Here is a 16,575-nt window from a genome sequence, read left to right as displayed (position 1 = left end):
TAGAGTGCACTAAAGGTAAGTGGCTGGCAAAGCTATGGGGATCTCTACCTTCATGTAATGGCTGTCTGCTTTATTTAAATTCTCCTAATTGCACTTTGCAGCTCCAAAGGCCCTGTCTGTCACCGCCTCCAACAGCGTTCAGCCAATCAGAACACCCGTCTGGGCAAGTTCAGCCAATCCGAGCCCACTAACGTCAGCCAGGCTAGAGGGAGCCCTGCCCTCTCTTCACTCCCGGGTAGATCCGTGTTCCCAGGGCGTGGCTCTGCCCAGGTGGCCTCTGGGTCGAGAGGAGTGGAGGGCGGGCCCCGCTCTGGGTAAATATTGACCTCTCGCTGTGGCAACCGGGGCCGTGACAGAGAGAGGGAGGGGGAGAGAACGGCCAGCGCTAAGGACACCTCAGCGTTTCGCTGCTGCTGGCTCCGTGCACAGCCACCCCGATCCCCGCGCTCCACGGTGACTCAGTCCGGGGGACTGTGTGGGGTTCTCTCTGCGTTGTGTTTGGGGGACTGGCGGAGAGGCAGGGTGGTGAGCCGGGTGGCAGGTGGTTGGCTGAGTTTTGGGGTGGTGGGGTGACTGGCCGGCTGTCGTGATGGTGGGGCGTTTAGCTGGCCAGCTGGCTGGTGGGGGCCCTCAGTGTCCTGTCTGTCACATCTCTTAAAGGCTACACGGCTGACACCTTGCCTTTTTACCCATTAATACAGTAGCTTTTTTTCTGGAGAGGCTCTGCTGTCTGATTTACTGATCACCATTCCACAGGCAGACGCTAATGACAGCATGTCACCAACAAAGGGTCAGAGCGTTCGATTCAGACAGATATAGTCAAATAATTTCATCATAACCGCCTTGCAGGAGTTTAGGTTGGGAGAAGAAATAATTGGTAGGAATTCAAATGTCTGTTTAGCCGTTTCTCTCAACTTCTGTGACAAAGGAGTTTGCGTGACTCATTAGTCTGAGCAAACATCCGATCCCAACGGGAATGCTGTCAGCAGCTGCCAGGAACTGACTTCCCGTTAAAGAAACAGGACTTCCTGTTCAACAGCCAAACACCGCTAAACTCAATCAGCCATGCATCTGGGTCATACATACTGTAGCTGTAACACCAAACTATTGTACTTCTTTGTATTTATAATAGTGTAGTTCCTAAGTCATTCCAATATAGTTTACATTCATTTCATTATGACCACAGCTGGTGTAAAAAATACTGATGTGCTGTTTGAATTAATTTTTAAAAAGATACTGTATGAATTGAACTGAGTGATCAGAATTCTGTGTACAGACGGGTGTGGGGGACTGCCTTAGGCTTTGCAGAGTTAGCTGGGGAGATCAGATAAGAATCCTCTATTACAGTGGCAGCATGGGAAAGCAGGGTGAGTGAGGAACTCGAGGCCAATCAGCCAATCAGCTGTGAGGGGGGTGATTGGGTGGCCAGATGCAGAGATACAGTTTGGAAATGTAACCGGAGCACAATGTGATTCATCTTGCACTTTTTATTTTTTATGATTTTGAAATCATTTTTTCAAAAAAAAAAACCCTACCATCATGTTATCTGAAGGACAGCCGGGAAGCGTTATATAAAAGGGCTGACTCATTCACTGTGAGAAGCGTAAGCTGCCGGGCTGGAGGCTGAGTCTTGATTGAGCTCCCCACAATGCTGGCATTGATTCGCGGCTGTCCTGGTCACTGAATCCGCCGGGCTGTGGGGTGGGGGGGCTCTTTCACAATGTGGGCGCCTGTACTCAGCCATTACAGGGGTGCCATCCGACCGCCAAGGGGAGAGAGCAGAGCTGCACACAGTATCTGCACCACCAGAGCGTCAGAGGAGAGATGAGGCAGATTTCCTCCTCGGGATTTACCTGTGGTCACCACTACGGGATCACGAGCAAATCTTTCATACCACAACTGCTGATATGACTTGTGATCTCTGAGGCGTTCTCTGATAGCCATGCAAATAATGATATGCCCAATCATCACAACACCTATTTACACAAGAGTTATGCTGATTTCCCTGAATTTCACATTTTTTTAAATAAACAACTGTTATGACATTTGGTAAATGATTCAAATATTTCCTGAATGTGTAACACATTTGAGTGATCAAACATTTATGCAGCATATGAAGTATCTGGTGAATTTATGAGATTTTTTTGTAAATGTTTTGAAGGTTTACTGAATATTTCAGACTCAGTATATTATTTCTATTTGGTATATTTTTGATGTGCGAAATTCTTACCTCTTTCCAAATGGCAAACTTTTTCCTTCTGACTGACTCTGCTGTAGTTAGCATCTTGTTGTGTGGGAGTGCATCTGGCAACCAGGACCCAGAGGAGCGGCGTCCACCGTGACCCGTTTGGCCGGAAGAGGGCCGCTGTGACGGAGGAGTCTGAAAAGGTGTGAGCCGCAGAGACGCGCTGGATCACCTCCAAGGGTCTGCCTGAACTCATTAGCCCTGGAAGAGCCTGCCACTCCCTGAAGGAGAGGTCCCGCTGGGTGGGAGGCTGGGTGGAGCTCTGCTGAATATAACCGTGAGGGAACTTGGTGTGTGTGTGTGTGTGTGTGTGTGTGTGTGTGTGTGTGTGTGTGTGTGAGTATATGTGTGTGTGTGTGTGTGTGTGTGTGTGTGTGTGTGTGTGTGTGTGTGTGTGTGTGTGTGTGTGTGTGTGTGGACACGGCACCCAGTTCTGTCAATAAACCAGCTCACTTGTGAACCGGATCACTGAAACCAACTGAACGTGAGTGTGTGTGTGTGTGTGTTGGGGGGGGGGGGTGTTTACCCATACCTGCACTGCGGTCTAAAAAAGGTCACTTCCACTTTCCACCTCCCCAGGTAAGCCCGTGATGTCACCTGTCCTGGCATTGCAAGGCTTTCCCTGTACTTGGCACCACGCTGTGTTCGGATGTGCTCTCAAAATCCACCACACACAACACAATACCAGGAGATTGAACTGATATTGAAATATGAAATATGAAAAGTAAATGATGACTTCTGCTTTATTGGTTTGCCTGGGATAACCTATACAAACCACATTTACCCCAACTTCACACTCAGAAACACTGAAGTTAATGGGCAATGTAAGGGAAAAAAAACACAAGTTCATACGTTACAATGACTTCCTGGAAATACCAGCTCTGTATGCTGATCGTATGTTGTATGAATGGGTTCCTCTGGATAATAGCGAACTCTCACGGTAGACAGGACGCGTCATGCCTGCTGTTTGCTGAAATCCTCACGAATACAGTGCCGCCTTCTTACGTCTCTGACCTTGACCAATAGCAAGCGGACTAATCAGCACAGTGGCAAATCAAACTGCTCGATCAAGTCTTACCTGTCCTTGGACGAGAGCCAGACTGAGCAGCCTCATTCCTGCCTGCTTTACAGATGTCAATCATTTAAACAGAAAAAAACACGCGCTGGCACAAGCACTAAGCTTATAAAACATATGTGTATATGTTCACTAGTTGGTGAGTTTTGGATTTAAATGACTGAATGTGAGCTGAGGAAAGAGTTTAAAAATAACCGCGTGAACGAAACCCAGAGGTCCCACACTCAGCCGGCTCCTGCATTCCAGCAGGTAGAAGGGGCGGGTCTGGCGGGTGAACAGGTGTATAAATATAACAGGTGTGGAGCAGGGGAGAGGAAGAGAGACACAGCAGGACCCAGAGTTAACGTCCCAGTCAAGACAAAAGTGGCACTGAGAACAGGTAAGACAATTTGACAGAGGCCCACTTCTTCTGCCCTGATGGGGGTCTGGCTTTTTCCTCGCTGGTGACTCTCGTCTTTCAGAGGAGATCAGTCCTTTCAGATGCCAGCCCCCATCCCGCTGAATTCGCCTGTGTCTGCTGTGTCATCGCAGCTGCTGGACAGCCCAGTCCTGGGAAAGGCCTCCGTTTCTGGACTCTCTTTTCTCTCTGACCACAGAGCACTCGGCAACATGATCAAGGGGCTTTTGTCTGTGTTCCTGGTCCTGGCGGCCGTCTCCTCCTCCTTGGGGAAACCTGAGAAGCCGGCAGCCAAGAAGGAGAAGAGGGTCCCTCAAACCCTCTCCAGAGGTCAGTCTCTATCACCTCTGTGTGTTCTGCCTTTAACTTTAACCAATCTGCCTGTACTGCAACCACAGAAAACTCTTTAACTAATCTGCCTGTACTGTAACCATGGCAACCCCTTTTAACAATGTGCCTGTACTGCAACTACGGGAGCCATAACTTTGTGATAACTACTTAAGTAAAAGTTACATATATATTTTTTTTTTATTGATAATTTCACATCTTGACCCAGTGCGTCTCTAATTGACAGGATGGGGTGATCAGCTGATCTGGGCCCAGACTTATGAGGAGGCTTTGTTCAAAGCCAAGTCAAAGTAAGATTTTTTTATTAGAAAATTTTTTCTAATAAATTTTTTTTTTTTTTTTTTTTTTTTTTATTTAGAAAGTAATCAGCTATATAAATCTCTCTGCATATGCACATGACAGTTTGCGCTGATATTAAACCAGCACATTACTCTTTCTGTGTAGCAACAAGCCCCTAATGGTCATCCATCACCTGGAGGACTGCCCACACAGCTTGGGTAAGACTGCTATCCCACCATCCCCTGCGGTTCATCATCTCTTTATCTCTTTTTCTCTTAATCTATCTAAGAAATTACCATAGAAATGGGATAACCATATCCAATGTGCCCACTGGATACTTAAGAATACAATTTTGGTAGTTACTCTTCACAGGGACAGAAGTTTATTTTCTGCTCAGAAACAGATAAAAAAACAGACTATTTAGAAGCTGTGATAATATTCTTTAACTTGAGGAATTTTTTAATATACTTACATTTTAAGATGTAAATTGAAAAGGACACCTAATGTAAATTGAAACAAGGATATTTTAAGACTTTATGAGAATGCAGTAAGTACCCAGGTATTGCTGTGGAATTGCTTGTGTTTCTCAAAGGCTTGTTGGACAGGAAGTGACACACATAAAATAGATTGTAGGTATGTAGTAGGTATGTAGTACTGTTTCCTGATATTACAGTGAATCAGTGAGCTCACGGTCTGCACCTAAGACTGCACACTCACATGCAATTTTCAGCAACATTTACTTTACACAAGGTGTGCAGCATAAACAATACTTTCATGTTGTTGACAGATTGTATTAATTCTTAATCCATGTTGTGAATGGATTGTAAATTGTGAATGGACTGTAATATTCTCCTTTGCCATTTACCAATCACTTCGACCCCCAATCCTCCTTTCCTTTTCCATGTTCTTGGCTTATTATAGTGATGTTTAAAGTGAGTGTCTGATCAGCCTCAGTCAGCAGGTGAAGGAGTGGTTTCTCTTTCAGTACGGCTACTGTTTCAGTGGAAGATACAGAGATACTGTGCTTCATTCTTAGAACGCTGCATGACGCAATAATGTGTCAGAATGTTGACTCTCATTAGCTCATACTGAGGCTTTGTTCCTCAGTGATAATCAGACCTTAAGATCTTATCAATGACGTGTGTGTGTGTGTGTGCAGCTCTGAAGAAGGCGTTTGCCAACAGCAAAGAGATCCAGAAGATGGCTGACGAAGACTTCATCCTTCTCAACCTTGTGGTAGGTTTGAATGAACAGCCTTGGGGGATGTGGACTTACTGCAGAGATATTTTTAATGAAAAAAGCCCTTCATTAAATTTTTCAAAACAATTATTTAATGACTGAATTGAAAGACAGATTTTCATGGAACTCTCTAATTTGGCCTGAAAAAATTAATTCCTGGCTTTAGAAAATGCATATCTGACAAGCTTTGACTTCAGTTTAATTAAATTAGAAAGCAGTTTAATGATATTACACCCCTTACAGCCTTTTATCTAAGAAGCTTGTATACACAACAGCTAACACGTGTTTGATGTTTTTATGCAAATTAAAATGGTGCAAATTAAAAATGAAAAGGCGACAAGGAAAATAATATTTGACATATATTTCTGCTCCACTGACAGTACGAAACCACAGATAAGCACCTGTCTCCTGATGGCCAGTACGTTCCCAGGATCCTGTTTGTGGGTGAGTTACGCAGGGATGCAGTCATAGCTCTGAGCTGCAGGCTTTGGCAGGATGCTTTGTGTCCTGACAGATGGTGAACGTTGCAAACTGATCCATCTTAGAAGCTGTGGAACTCATATGTAAAATTGTATATTTTTCTGCTTCCATTCAAAAATGGTTCTTACTATGAGTTCTACTGAACAATCATACTACCACCTGCAAAGCAGTGATTTCATCTTACAGCATGTCACCTTGTGCTAACTCCCAGGCAGTGCAGGTACTGCACTATCTGCCAGCAGACAGTGTAACAGGAAAGGTCATATCTCAGGGGACTCAATCACCTCTTGGTATCCCGGTGTCACCATGGCTTCTGACTGAATCCACCACCCTCTCTCCCTCCCTCCCTCTATTCGTCCTTCTCTTTTTCTCTCCAGATCCCTCTCTGACTGTCAGAGCTGACATCACTGGCCGATATGCAAACCGCATGTACGCCTACGAGCCCTCTGACATCAACCTCTGTAAGTATTGCCACCCTCCAGAACATTCTCCTCATTCTGCTCCAGAACACATAAACTGTAACATGCACACAAAGGGTTAAGGCCGTCTTCTCTGATGGATCCTCATGCTTTCCTCCCCCAGTGATCAGCAACATGCAGAAGGCCAAGAAGCTGCTGAAGACGGAGCTGTGAGGGTCATGAACTTTGACCTTCGGCATCTGTCTGTGGGGTGTGGCGGGGGTAGCGTCACACTGCCATAAAAGTTTACTGATGTAAAAGCCAAGCACTGTAAAGTCTTCAGTTTCAAAGGATATGATCGTCTTTCATATCCCCTGTAGCTTCTCTCATTGTTATTTTTATTGCCTGATTGTTTGTGTGAGGCCTCTCAGATGTCTGTCTTTTTAATAAACACAGCAACTGCAACAAAATAAAAAAAAAGAAAAAAAATTGCGTGTTCTTGTTAACGCACATCCAGCATTAGAAAAATGTTCCGTTATGTTGCCATGCAACCACGATTCTGTGTGAGTTCCCTTGGTTGCCTGATATTTTATTGGTTCAATCACAAGACTAGTTGAATGCGTGGGTTGTTACAGGGTGATCTTGCATGACACGTGAATATATCCAGAAGAGTGTGAGAATGAACATGACTGATTGAGACTGACGGAGTAAAACATTAAATGTTTCTCCTGGGTCCCTTTTACTCTGTAAAATTATTGAAAGGAAAAAACTCCAATGAAGTGGCCACAGGTAGAGGTACATTGATGCATTGGTTTGAAGGACATTTAGCAGATGCTCTTATCCAGAGCCGCTGACATAGGTTACAGTTTTTTATAATGTAACAGGTAACAGCAGGTAACGCAGGTAACAGCATATGCTGCAGACCACCTCACCAGGCCAGTCCGAATGAGCAGGTGCTCAAATCCCCAAAACACGGATCATTCTTTGGAATTTTATTCTTCAGCACTTTGGCAACTATTAAAAGAGCAATGCTCAGGTAAACACTGCTGATATAATTATTATATCCATATTCTAAAACACAACACCAAACAAGGCTTTTTAAAAGCTGAGACTATCTGAGGGACAACAGCTAAATTTAACACAACAGCAAAAAAAATTTTTTTTTCAAGAATTCAATTTAAAAAGGATTGAACAAGCAAATGAAGAGGGGGCACTTTTGGAAATGTGAGTGCCCTTGCGTAAAGGCCTTTTCAGCCATGAGCAGGACAGAAGGCCATTGTTCAGAGCGAACAGTCACTGACTCCCTGTGAATTCCCACCGTAAGGAGCGAGAGGCCTTACCCTGCAGCAGTGAACGGTTACTGGGCAAGTCCTGTTTTTTTGGGGGGGGGGGGGGGGGGGGCTTTGTGGCGGAGCCGATTCGGGAAGGAAAAAGGAGGGAAGAGAACGCGACTACTGTTCCGGCTCACATCCTGAATGGGCGGGGCTGGCCCAAGGCTGAGTGACACTTCCCCCCTCCCCCCACTGAGTCACAGCGTTGCCAGGTTACCATACCTCAGCTGACCCTATGTGAAGCAGCTGTGTGTGTGTGTGTTTCTTTGTGTGTAATGTGTGTGTTGAGGGGGGGGTGTAGATCAGGTGATCCGAAGGGAAAACATATTTCCATGGAAACCTGCACAAACGATGACATTGTGGATAACATTCCAGAGACCTGCTCCCAGAAGCTGAATTCCAATTTTCAGTCAACTGAGCACAGACTCAGTGCTTCACACCCTGCACAATGTACCGCTTCCTAACGGTGTCTGTGCACCAGTGTGAGTATGGGGCGGGGGGGTGACTGTGTGGTTGGTTGGTAACCCACATTTACATAACTATGGTAACAATCATTTGCTTAGAGGAGAAGGAAGGGGGGCAGTTCAAACATTTCAGATCTTCTGTTTTGCTTTCTGTCAAAAGCCTTTGGGTCAAAGACAATACACTTTCAAAGCTCTGAGTTTAATTAGCGGAGGTTTAAAAAAAGCATCCAGGCTGGATCCATGAGAAGCAGAGCATATGTTTAAACGAGGATGACCCAAGCATTAGGAAATCACCCTTTTAAAGGCCATTAAACATGGTGTGTGCTTGCGATGGCCAAATAAGCACTTTCACTGGGGATTCTTCCAGACTGAACATTGGCTGTAGCACAGTGATGTTAACCATAGTGGTTACATTGATTAAGTATTTAGATTAAATGTCTATTCAGTGTTCAGTGCTTAAACATTGCTATTAAAGTTATGGAGTTGCAATTCATATTAAAACTGCTTGCACACTGTACCATATTCTGTACTAGTATCTGCTCACATTCTGTGGATAAGCCTTGTTGAGGTTATCTGATACATTAATAAACAACAACAACAATAATAATAATAATAATAATAATAATAATAATAATAAACAAAAATTAATAACTGAATGGATCATCAGAGAAGCAGTTTTAATAATTGTTCAGCTGTTTATATAGGTGTACAAACCCCCTTCATAGTACAGCTATGATTACTACACCTTCAACTCAACTCAACAAAAGGTACATCATCACAGCAGAAACGGTATCAAATCCTCTTTTTTCATTTTTTTATTGTGGTTTACAAACGCTCAGCAGGTGTGGTGCGTAGTTTACAGAACCGCCAGGATTCACAGCAGACACTCCAGAGAGGGATGCATGCGAGAGAGAGAGGAGAGAGAGAAGAGAGAGAGAGAGAGAGAGCGTGCGGGCCCAGAAGCCGACCACTCGGAGTCAGGGGGAACAATATCGCGTTTAAAAAACAGAGTGCACCCCTACCTGCAGAACCCAGTCACCTGACCTCACCTCTGCCTCTCTACAGGGACAGTGCCATTATCATCACATAAACCGACAGGCAGGCCACCTGACTTAAATATATGTGTATATGCATACATGGTTATGTACATATATACACATCGTTACACATACAGCTGGCTCAAAACAGGCTGATTTAATGATTTTTAGGTTTTCTATACCCTTTTAACAGCAGGTAAATCTCTTCAGTGATTGTAAATATTAAATAAATTGTACACATTTATTCAAAGACAGGCCTTCAGTCTATTTTGCACATACAGTACAGTGGGCTTACTCATAGTGGTTTCAGTGCGTTACATGGCACTGAGAAAAATTCACAGATTTGAATCAGACTTATTTGTCTATATACTGTTGATTCTGGTGATAGGAGGGTGAGGATTCATAAGAGCATAGTTTTTGCAGTGGAGGGCCGAGTCTTTTGATTGGTTCATTAAGTCAGTGATTGACAGCACACAATAGCTCCACCCATTATGAGGTACTTGAAAACTCACTCTCCCATGACTCCCTAACTCCCGCCCACTGTCTGAGCTTCCAGCTCCATCTTTTCAACAAGCAACGCAGTGCATTGTGACTGTGTGGATCTCAGGAGTGTGCAGAATTGTAGTATACAGTAGTCTTGGAGGAACACACTTCACTCAAACACGCCACTCATGAGGCAAACCCAGGACAGCACCTGAGACAGATCGCTCCCCTTTACAGATAAAAAGAAAAGTGTCCAAAGGTCTGAACGATGTGGACGGGGGTTCTTTTTCTGGAATTACAGAAAAGCACTGGGATTGGCACGAGGGTCCTTCTGGTTTCTGTACCTGTATGTTAACCACACCCCCAGAATCTGAAACAAAAATAAGGAGGAAGATTCAGACGCATCTCTAGAGAATCATGAACAAGTCAGAGGAGACTTCTCCAGCAAGTCAGACGTCTACAGAAGTCTGAATTCAAGGGGACACATTAGATTGCACTAGAGGACCCTGGATCCTGATTCTAGCCTGCAGAAGCGCTCATAGAGTGAGGCAGGGCTCTGATTGTGGAGTGAGGCAGGGTTCTGTGGTGTGAGGCAGGGCTCTGATTGTGATGTGAGGCAGGGCTCTGATTGTGGAGTGAGGCAGGGCTCTGATTGTGATGTGAGGCAGGGCTCTGATTGTGGAGTGAGGCAGGGCTCTGATTGTGGAGTGAGGCAGGGTTCTGATTGTGGAGTGAGGCAGGGTTCTGTGGTGTGAGGCAGGATTCTGATTGTGGAGTGAGGCAGGGCTCTGATTGTGATGTGAGGCAGGGTTCTGATTGTGGAGTGAGGCAGGGTTCTGATCATAGTGTGAAGCAGGGTTCTGTGGAGTGAGGCAGGGGTCTGACACTGGCGCGGGGCGGGGACCTCACCTCAGTGAAGCTGAAGAACAGGCCGATCCCCCCCACGAAGCGCAGCACCTCCCCAGCATGCTCCTGGATCTTAGCCGCACACGTGGTGCAGGAGTTGTTAGGGAAACATGCCTGGGAGGGAGAGGAGGAGACTGAGATCAGCCAATCATGGGACTCCGCAGACTTCTTTTCCAGACTGACCGTCCCAGTAACTAACAGAGGCTGAAATGCTGAACAGTAACTCTCAAGTGCTGGCTAAAGAGGTGGGATCTCAGGTCCACCAAAGGTCCATTTTGAGAGGGAACCCCAGACAGACCTGTTTTAGCATCCCAGCATCCCAGGGCTCCATAGAGGATTCTGTACAGAATGCATTAAAATATAATGGAAAATCTGGCAGAAACACAGGGGTTCTTTTTTCAGTGATACATGTAAACTTATGCCAGGAGGCTTTCTGGCCACTGTGATGGCTGTATATGCATCACATTGATTGCAAATTCTGCCTGTGATGTCAGTGAGACTACTGTTAAAGGCACATGGCAGACTGGTAGGGAAACCCACTGCACACTCACGCATCGCTAAAGAATCTTACCTGCATTTCCGACAGGGACAACCCCATATTAAACATTTACACATACACTCCTATATAGATGCATCAGTGGTCCCTATAGAGGATTATACAGTATGTGTATAGGGTGTGGGCTCAGGGTCTTACCGCTTCACAGGTGCCGTTGTAGTTGACGGAGGAGAATCCGCAGCAGTTGAGGCTCTTCTGCACGTCCCTCTGTGTGGTCTGAGAGTTGTTCCACCCCACCTCCAGCAACCGGTCCTGCGCACGTCACAGACAGAGGTCACAGCATGTGCTTATATAGCGCCTTTCATCCAGGGATCCCAAGGAGAGTCTCGGGTCTCATTTCAACCTTGAAGATCCATCGCTCGGCCAGAGGGTGCCTCTCTCTCTCTAACACTCATGTACAGGACTGTTCTAACTGACATACAGCAGCCATCTTGGGCCAGGATGGACCAAATATCAGCGGTGGACAGGACTCACTTTCTGGCATTTTTATACTGTGAGGTGAGCAAAAGACCAGACTGAGGCAAGGCCTTCTTCTCCCATCTACCTTTCTTCACATACATACTGTTGCTGTGTAAGTTTCTCTGGATAAGAGCGCCTCCCAAAAGTCTGAACGCGCTATGGGAAAGACAACCCACCTCTCACACTGTGTCCCCATAACTGAACTGGGGCTGGGGTTTGTTCAGTCGGGTAGGGAAAAGAAGGCCCAGCAGGAAACAATACCTGACACAGCAGCGCATTTCTCCTGGGAAGTCCTCCTGCTAAGTATCGACCACTGCCTTGCTTCACTTGCAGCATAAGGTTACGAAGTGATATAACCTCTTTTTAATACCTCAGTAAGCATACATAACCCTTAGCACAGGGCACGTATACACAGAATGACCAACATCAAGGAATTACAGCTCTGCCTGAAACACCTGAATAAAGCATTGAGATTTAAAAATAGAGTCACTCTAAAAATAGAGCAGGAGGAAAAGGTAGAACGTGGGCTGCATTCTGCACTGGGCAGTCCGAACAGACATGCACGCATCGACCCAATTTCACATCACCGCTAATGCCTTATCGGTCATCACCATTTTCAAAAATGTTCCCCAGCCAATCTTCATAACAAAATCTGATCATTTCAGATTGCATTATACAAAAGAGTGACATGAACCCACATTTAAAAGATCAGTTGTTCGATAATGATTGAACTGTAGGAGGAAAACTGAAAGTTTGAGTTTTCTGAGACGTGCTCTTCATAAATTTCATGCAATCTTTCACGTAAAGAAACTCTTTGTCAAAGCCATCTTTGTGGGTTATCGAGTTTTTCCTGGATACTCCTCTGATGTAATAAATTCAGGTGCATATCTGACAGACTTGGTGAGTTACCAGGCTGCCCGGAATAACCCCCACTGACACTGACATGGACACTCACCTGCTGTTCCTTATTGATGGCCAGACAGGCACAGGAAACGGAAAACTGTACCACAAACACCATGAAGAGGATGATCATGTACTGGCCACGCCGTCAAGGAACAGCAAACCAAACCACACTCAGCGCCAACTGCAAAAGTTTTCCACACTCAACAGACTGGAAAAACCACTCACCACATTTACCACAAAGAAGGACAACACACTGAAAACACACTCAATACTCCCTACACAGAGCGATAGGGCACTCATCAGCACTCCCTCCATAGACTGGAAAACCATTCAACACACACTCAATACCAACAGGACACTCACTCATCACAGAAAATTACACCTTGCTCAACAGAGCGGTGACGCGGAACCCCTGGGACACACCTTGACCCTGCCGCTCACCTGCAGAATGCTCTAGAACTCACGTGACATCACACACGCACGGAAGTCAAAGGAGGAGCCTTCGAACCTAAATGCTGAATTTATATAAGGATGCTTAACTGTGGATATTCCACAGGTGAAAGTGCTGTTCTGTGCACTGCCCCGCCAGGCCAGCTTTTCCATGCTGTCTCCCTCACACTGCACCTTAAGCCAGAGGCAGGTCTTGGATCACTGAACTAAGACGTTCTGTTCTAAAAGGTGGACCATATCTGATGAAAGCAACCATGGAAACCAGAACTTTCAAAGTGCAAATACTGAAATATTGGTGCACTGATAAGGAGAAACGTGACAGTTGAATTCTCAGACTATGTTAGACTAAATCTCAACGAGTTGCCTTCTTACACAATCCACCTTCTCTTACTTCCCTATTATAGAAGATTGGCCAATTTTCCTGTGTTCTGTCTGCCCCACGTATAAGAAAACCAAGCACTGACATTGCAGCCCCTGTGACATCAAGTCTTTGCAAGTGGAACTCACTGCAAAAGGAAACATTCAGTCTGAAAGCTGACAATAATGATGTCAGATGTCAGAGATAAGGAGGATATGTAAAAGAAATTAATCAGGCTGTCAAAACAAGCATATAATAAAGCATGTAGAAGAATATTAATGAGCATAAAGTCTGTGAACATGATCTGTCCCCTTTTCCACATCAGAGCTGTATGCATGGCCGTGTGCGACCGCATGCAAAGCCGTGTGTGTAACTGCACGCAAAGCCGTGTGCGACCGCACGCAATCACTCATGCATGAGCTCTGTCGCATGTAATATTTAACATATCACTGTTCAGACCATTCTCCAAACACAATGATGATTTTCTGTTCACACAATTATAAAAAAAAATGTTGGCAGAAAACAATCCAATATGGAGATAAAGTAGAAAGAAAATATAGATTTAATTTAGTCTCTTTTCCTGGTTTTATACGCCCTTTGATCATTCAGACCTGGGTCTGCCTTCATCCATTTTAAGTGTGTCTTTCCTGCACTGAAAGGTTCTGTATGGACATACAGTATCTCATTCACTCCCATTCACTGAAGCATCCCGCCACTCGCCCTGAAGTATCGCATTCACTGTGAAGGATACGAAGAAGAGCAAGACCTGGTGGTGCTTCACGGCACCGATGAGTCCCACTACTGCCACCAAAAACAGGAACACGCCCACTCCGATGACTCCGCCCACCACCTGGAAACTGGAGACCAGCCCGAACCACTTTCCCCAGGCTGCAATGCCAATCATCAGCAGACTCACCATCTGAGAACGAGGGGAGAGAGAGAGAGAGAGAGAGAGAGAGAGAGAAAGAGAGAGAGAGGGAGAGAGAGGGAGAGAGAGAGAGGGAGAGAGAGGGAGAGAGAGGGAGAGAGAGAGAGAGGGAGGGAGAGAGGGAGAGAGAGGAGAGGGAGAAGCTTCGGCAACGCTGGATAATACCTCTCATTCTAACAAAGCCAGTTTGAATCCTTTGAGAGAGAAAGTCTCGGTCTCTGCTGTACATCTGTACATCTCAGCTAGGCTGTAGCATCATTTTACACAACTTTTTCATTTTTGTTACTCCACAAATGCCTACATGGGCAGAATCAGAGATTACAAATATGAATTTGTTAAAATAAACAATACTTAAAATCTACACAAAACTGATCTAGATTATACGTGGATAGATAGCCAAACCTGATGAGATTCACAAAAAGACATCAGCTTACCCTGCCATCTTGGCAGGTTCTACACTCAGCAGTCAAACTGTTCCCAGACCACATAACCAGTACATCACATGGGGGCTTTCTTTGTTTCCCGCTTTTCCCCTTTACAACAGGTGCGCTATGGCTGTTTATTTTCAACCCAACAGTACCACTGTAAAGGACGTCTGCATGATGTGCTCATTTCATAAGCAGAGGGTGAATACTTATAGCCCAAATTTATATGCATAACATCTAAACATCTAGTCAGTGAGCAAAGACAACTAACCCTCTGAAGTGGGTCCATGAACACAGTAACGACCCATTCTTCTAATATGTATTCCATATCTATTGTAGACCAACCATGAGAGTCAGCTAGAAGGTGGAATGTTTCCCCTCCCGGTGACATGAAACAGAAGGGTTTATCTTCCGGTAAAATCAGAATCAGGACGTAAACTACATTAATAAAGCAGTTTTGACGTCATCCAGGCCACATCTTTGCTGAGCAACCCCCCCGCAGCGAAATCCTCCCAACATGGACTCAGAACTCGTCCACAGCGTGTGTTATTCTGCACCGCCGGTGGACATTGAACGTGCGCTATCACACAGACAGTTAAACTACATGATAACACGAAAATGCGGTGCAACGTGTCAAACCAGACGAGACGAGCTCATATGCACAGACTTAATAAACCGTAAAGATTAAATGCTATTTTGAATTTAGTTTTGGAATGTTCATCCGTTAAAAGAAAATGTAAGAGGCCCCCTTCCTGGGGGGTCTGAGGTGTGTCAAACCCCAAAAACCGGCACAACAAAGCACTGAATCCGTTTCTGCAGCAAACGGGTCATCCCTGCGTCTGCTGCTTTTGTCCTATATGCCGCCGAGGATGTGACACATATTCTGTAAAGACTGTCCCAAGCGGCAAGGCCGCTGGATTTTTTTTTTTTTAAATAAATAGCTTACTGTTAATATCCGATGCTGGGATACAACAGTACACCAAATAACCAGACATTTAGGAATACAGCCAGCTCAATATAAACGAAACGGGTGGGAAGCCACCAGACAAAAACAGGATGGAGCGAACGGCGAAAGCGGGGAGATTAGGAAGTGAGACGGGGGGAGAGGTGGCGAGCGAAATTCTGCTGTTACTGCTAAACCGATTTTGCCGGTCAGACAGTGGATGAAACAGGATCCTTTGGGACGGGAGCTCATTTAATACCAGGCAAAGAATGCACCGCTGAATAATTAATAGGAGCTGTACTCACTGTAACCCAGAATACATTTGTTTACAAACGGCTACATCGGTTTGGCATTTTTCATGGGAAACGCTTTTGCATTGAAAACCGTTCTAACGTTATGCCTTTTGGTTCCATATGGTTATTTCGGACGCCGCAGTACTTACAACATAGAGGATGTTGAGCGCGCAGAGCGAGTTCTTTGAGCAGGAAAACCCGGCGCAACCCATCGTGGATGTCGGCTTTAATTCCCAGCGCGATGCAGAATTACAGATTATTCCGAATCACGATGAAAAACACACAGAGATGCCTTACAGATCATGCATGGAAAAACATACGTCTCCCAAACGCCGCTGGGCGAACAGGGGGCAGGCAGAGAAAGCATATGACTACAATCAGGGGAGGGCGCGCGACGGGCCCGCACGGGCCGCTGATTGGTCCGCGCGGCGCGTCTGTCTGTCCCATGCAAATCAATGCGGAGATGCTGCGCGTGGCCACGCCTCGGACCCGTGCCCGCGGGATGCTGCGTGACCGACGACGGGTTCCAGGTAAGGCAGGTGCTCACAATGAGGTAACGGGAGCGCGTCCTCCCATGA

At 45.6% G+C, this 16,575-nt stretch overlaps 2 protein-coding genes across 3 annotated transcripts; one reads left to right on the top strand and one right to left on the bottom strand.

Moving 5' to 3' along the window:
• Positions 1–3,556: 3,556 nt before the first annotated feature.
• agr2 (anterior gradient 2) lies at positions 3,557–6,931 on the top strand. Of its 2 annotated transcripts, none has more exons than XM_036515746.1 (8): positions 3,557–3,690; positions 3,910–4,047; positions 4,292–4,355; positions 4,510–4,562; positions 5,504–5,580; positions 5,964–6,027; positions 6,441–6,524; positions 6,646–6,931. In XM_036515746.1, exons 2-8 carry the CDS (start codon positions 3,930–3,932, stop codon positions 6,693–6,695), a joined length of 510 nt encoding a protein of 169 aa, XP_036371639.1. In that variant the 5' UTR covers positions 3,557–3,690; positions 3,910–3,929; the 3' UTR covers positions 6,696–6,931. The 2 variants fall into 2 exon arrangements, with proteins under 2 accessions (XP_036371639.1, XP_036371638.1); XM_036515745.1 differs by having other exon boundaries at positions 3,557–3,699; positions 3,917–4,047.
• Positions 6,932–9,082: 2,151 nt separating this feature from the next.
• On the bottom strand, positions 9,083–16,469 carry tspan13b (tetraspanin 13b). Its single transcript, XM_036515717.1, has 6 exons — positions 16,147–16,469; positions 14,160–14,327; positions 12,653–12,733; positions 11,377–11,490; positions 10,686–10,796; positions 9,083–10,146 (listed from the first exon to the last, which is right to left on the bottom strand). Exons 1-6 carry the CDS (start codon positions 16,207–16,209, stop codon positions 10,072–10,074), a joined length of 612 nt encoding a protein of 203 aa, XP_036371610.1. The 5' UTR covers positions 16,210–16,469; the 3' UTR covers positions 9,083–10,071.
• Between the last annotated feature and the right edge of the window lie 106 nt (positions 16,470–16,575).

This window comes from Megalops cyprinoides, chromosome 21, assembly GCF_013368585.1.
Source record: "Megalops cyprinoides isolate fMegCyp1 chromosome 21, fMegCyp1.pri, whole genome shotgun sequence".
Classification (NCBI taxonomy): Eukaryota; Metazoa; Chordata; class Actinopteri; order Elopiformes; family Megalopidae; genus Megalops; species Megalops cyprinoides.
Note: the sequence above shows the minus strand (reverse complement) of the source record. Positions and strands in the feature narration are given on the sequence as shown.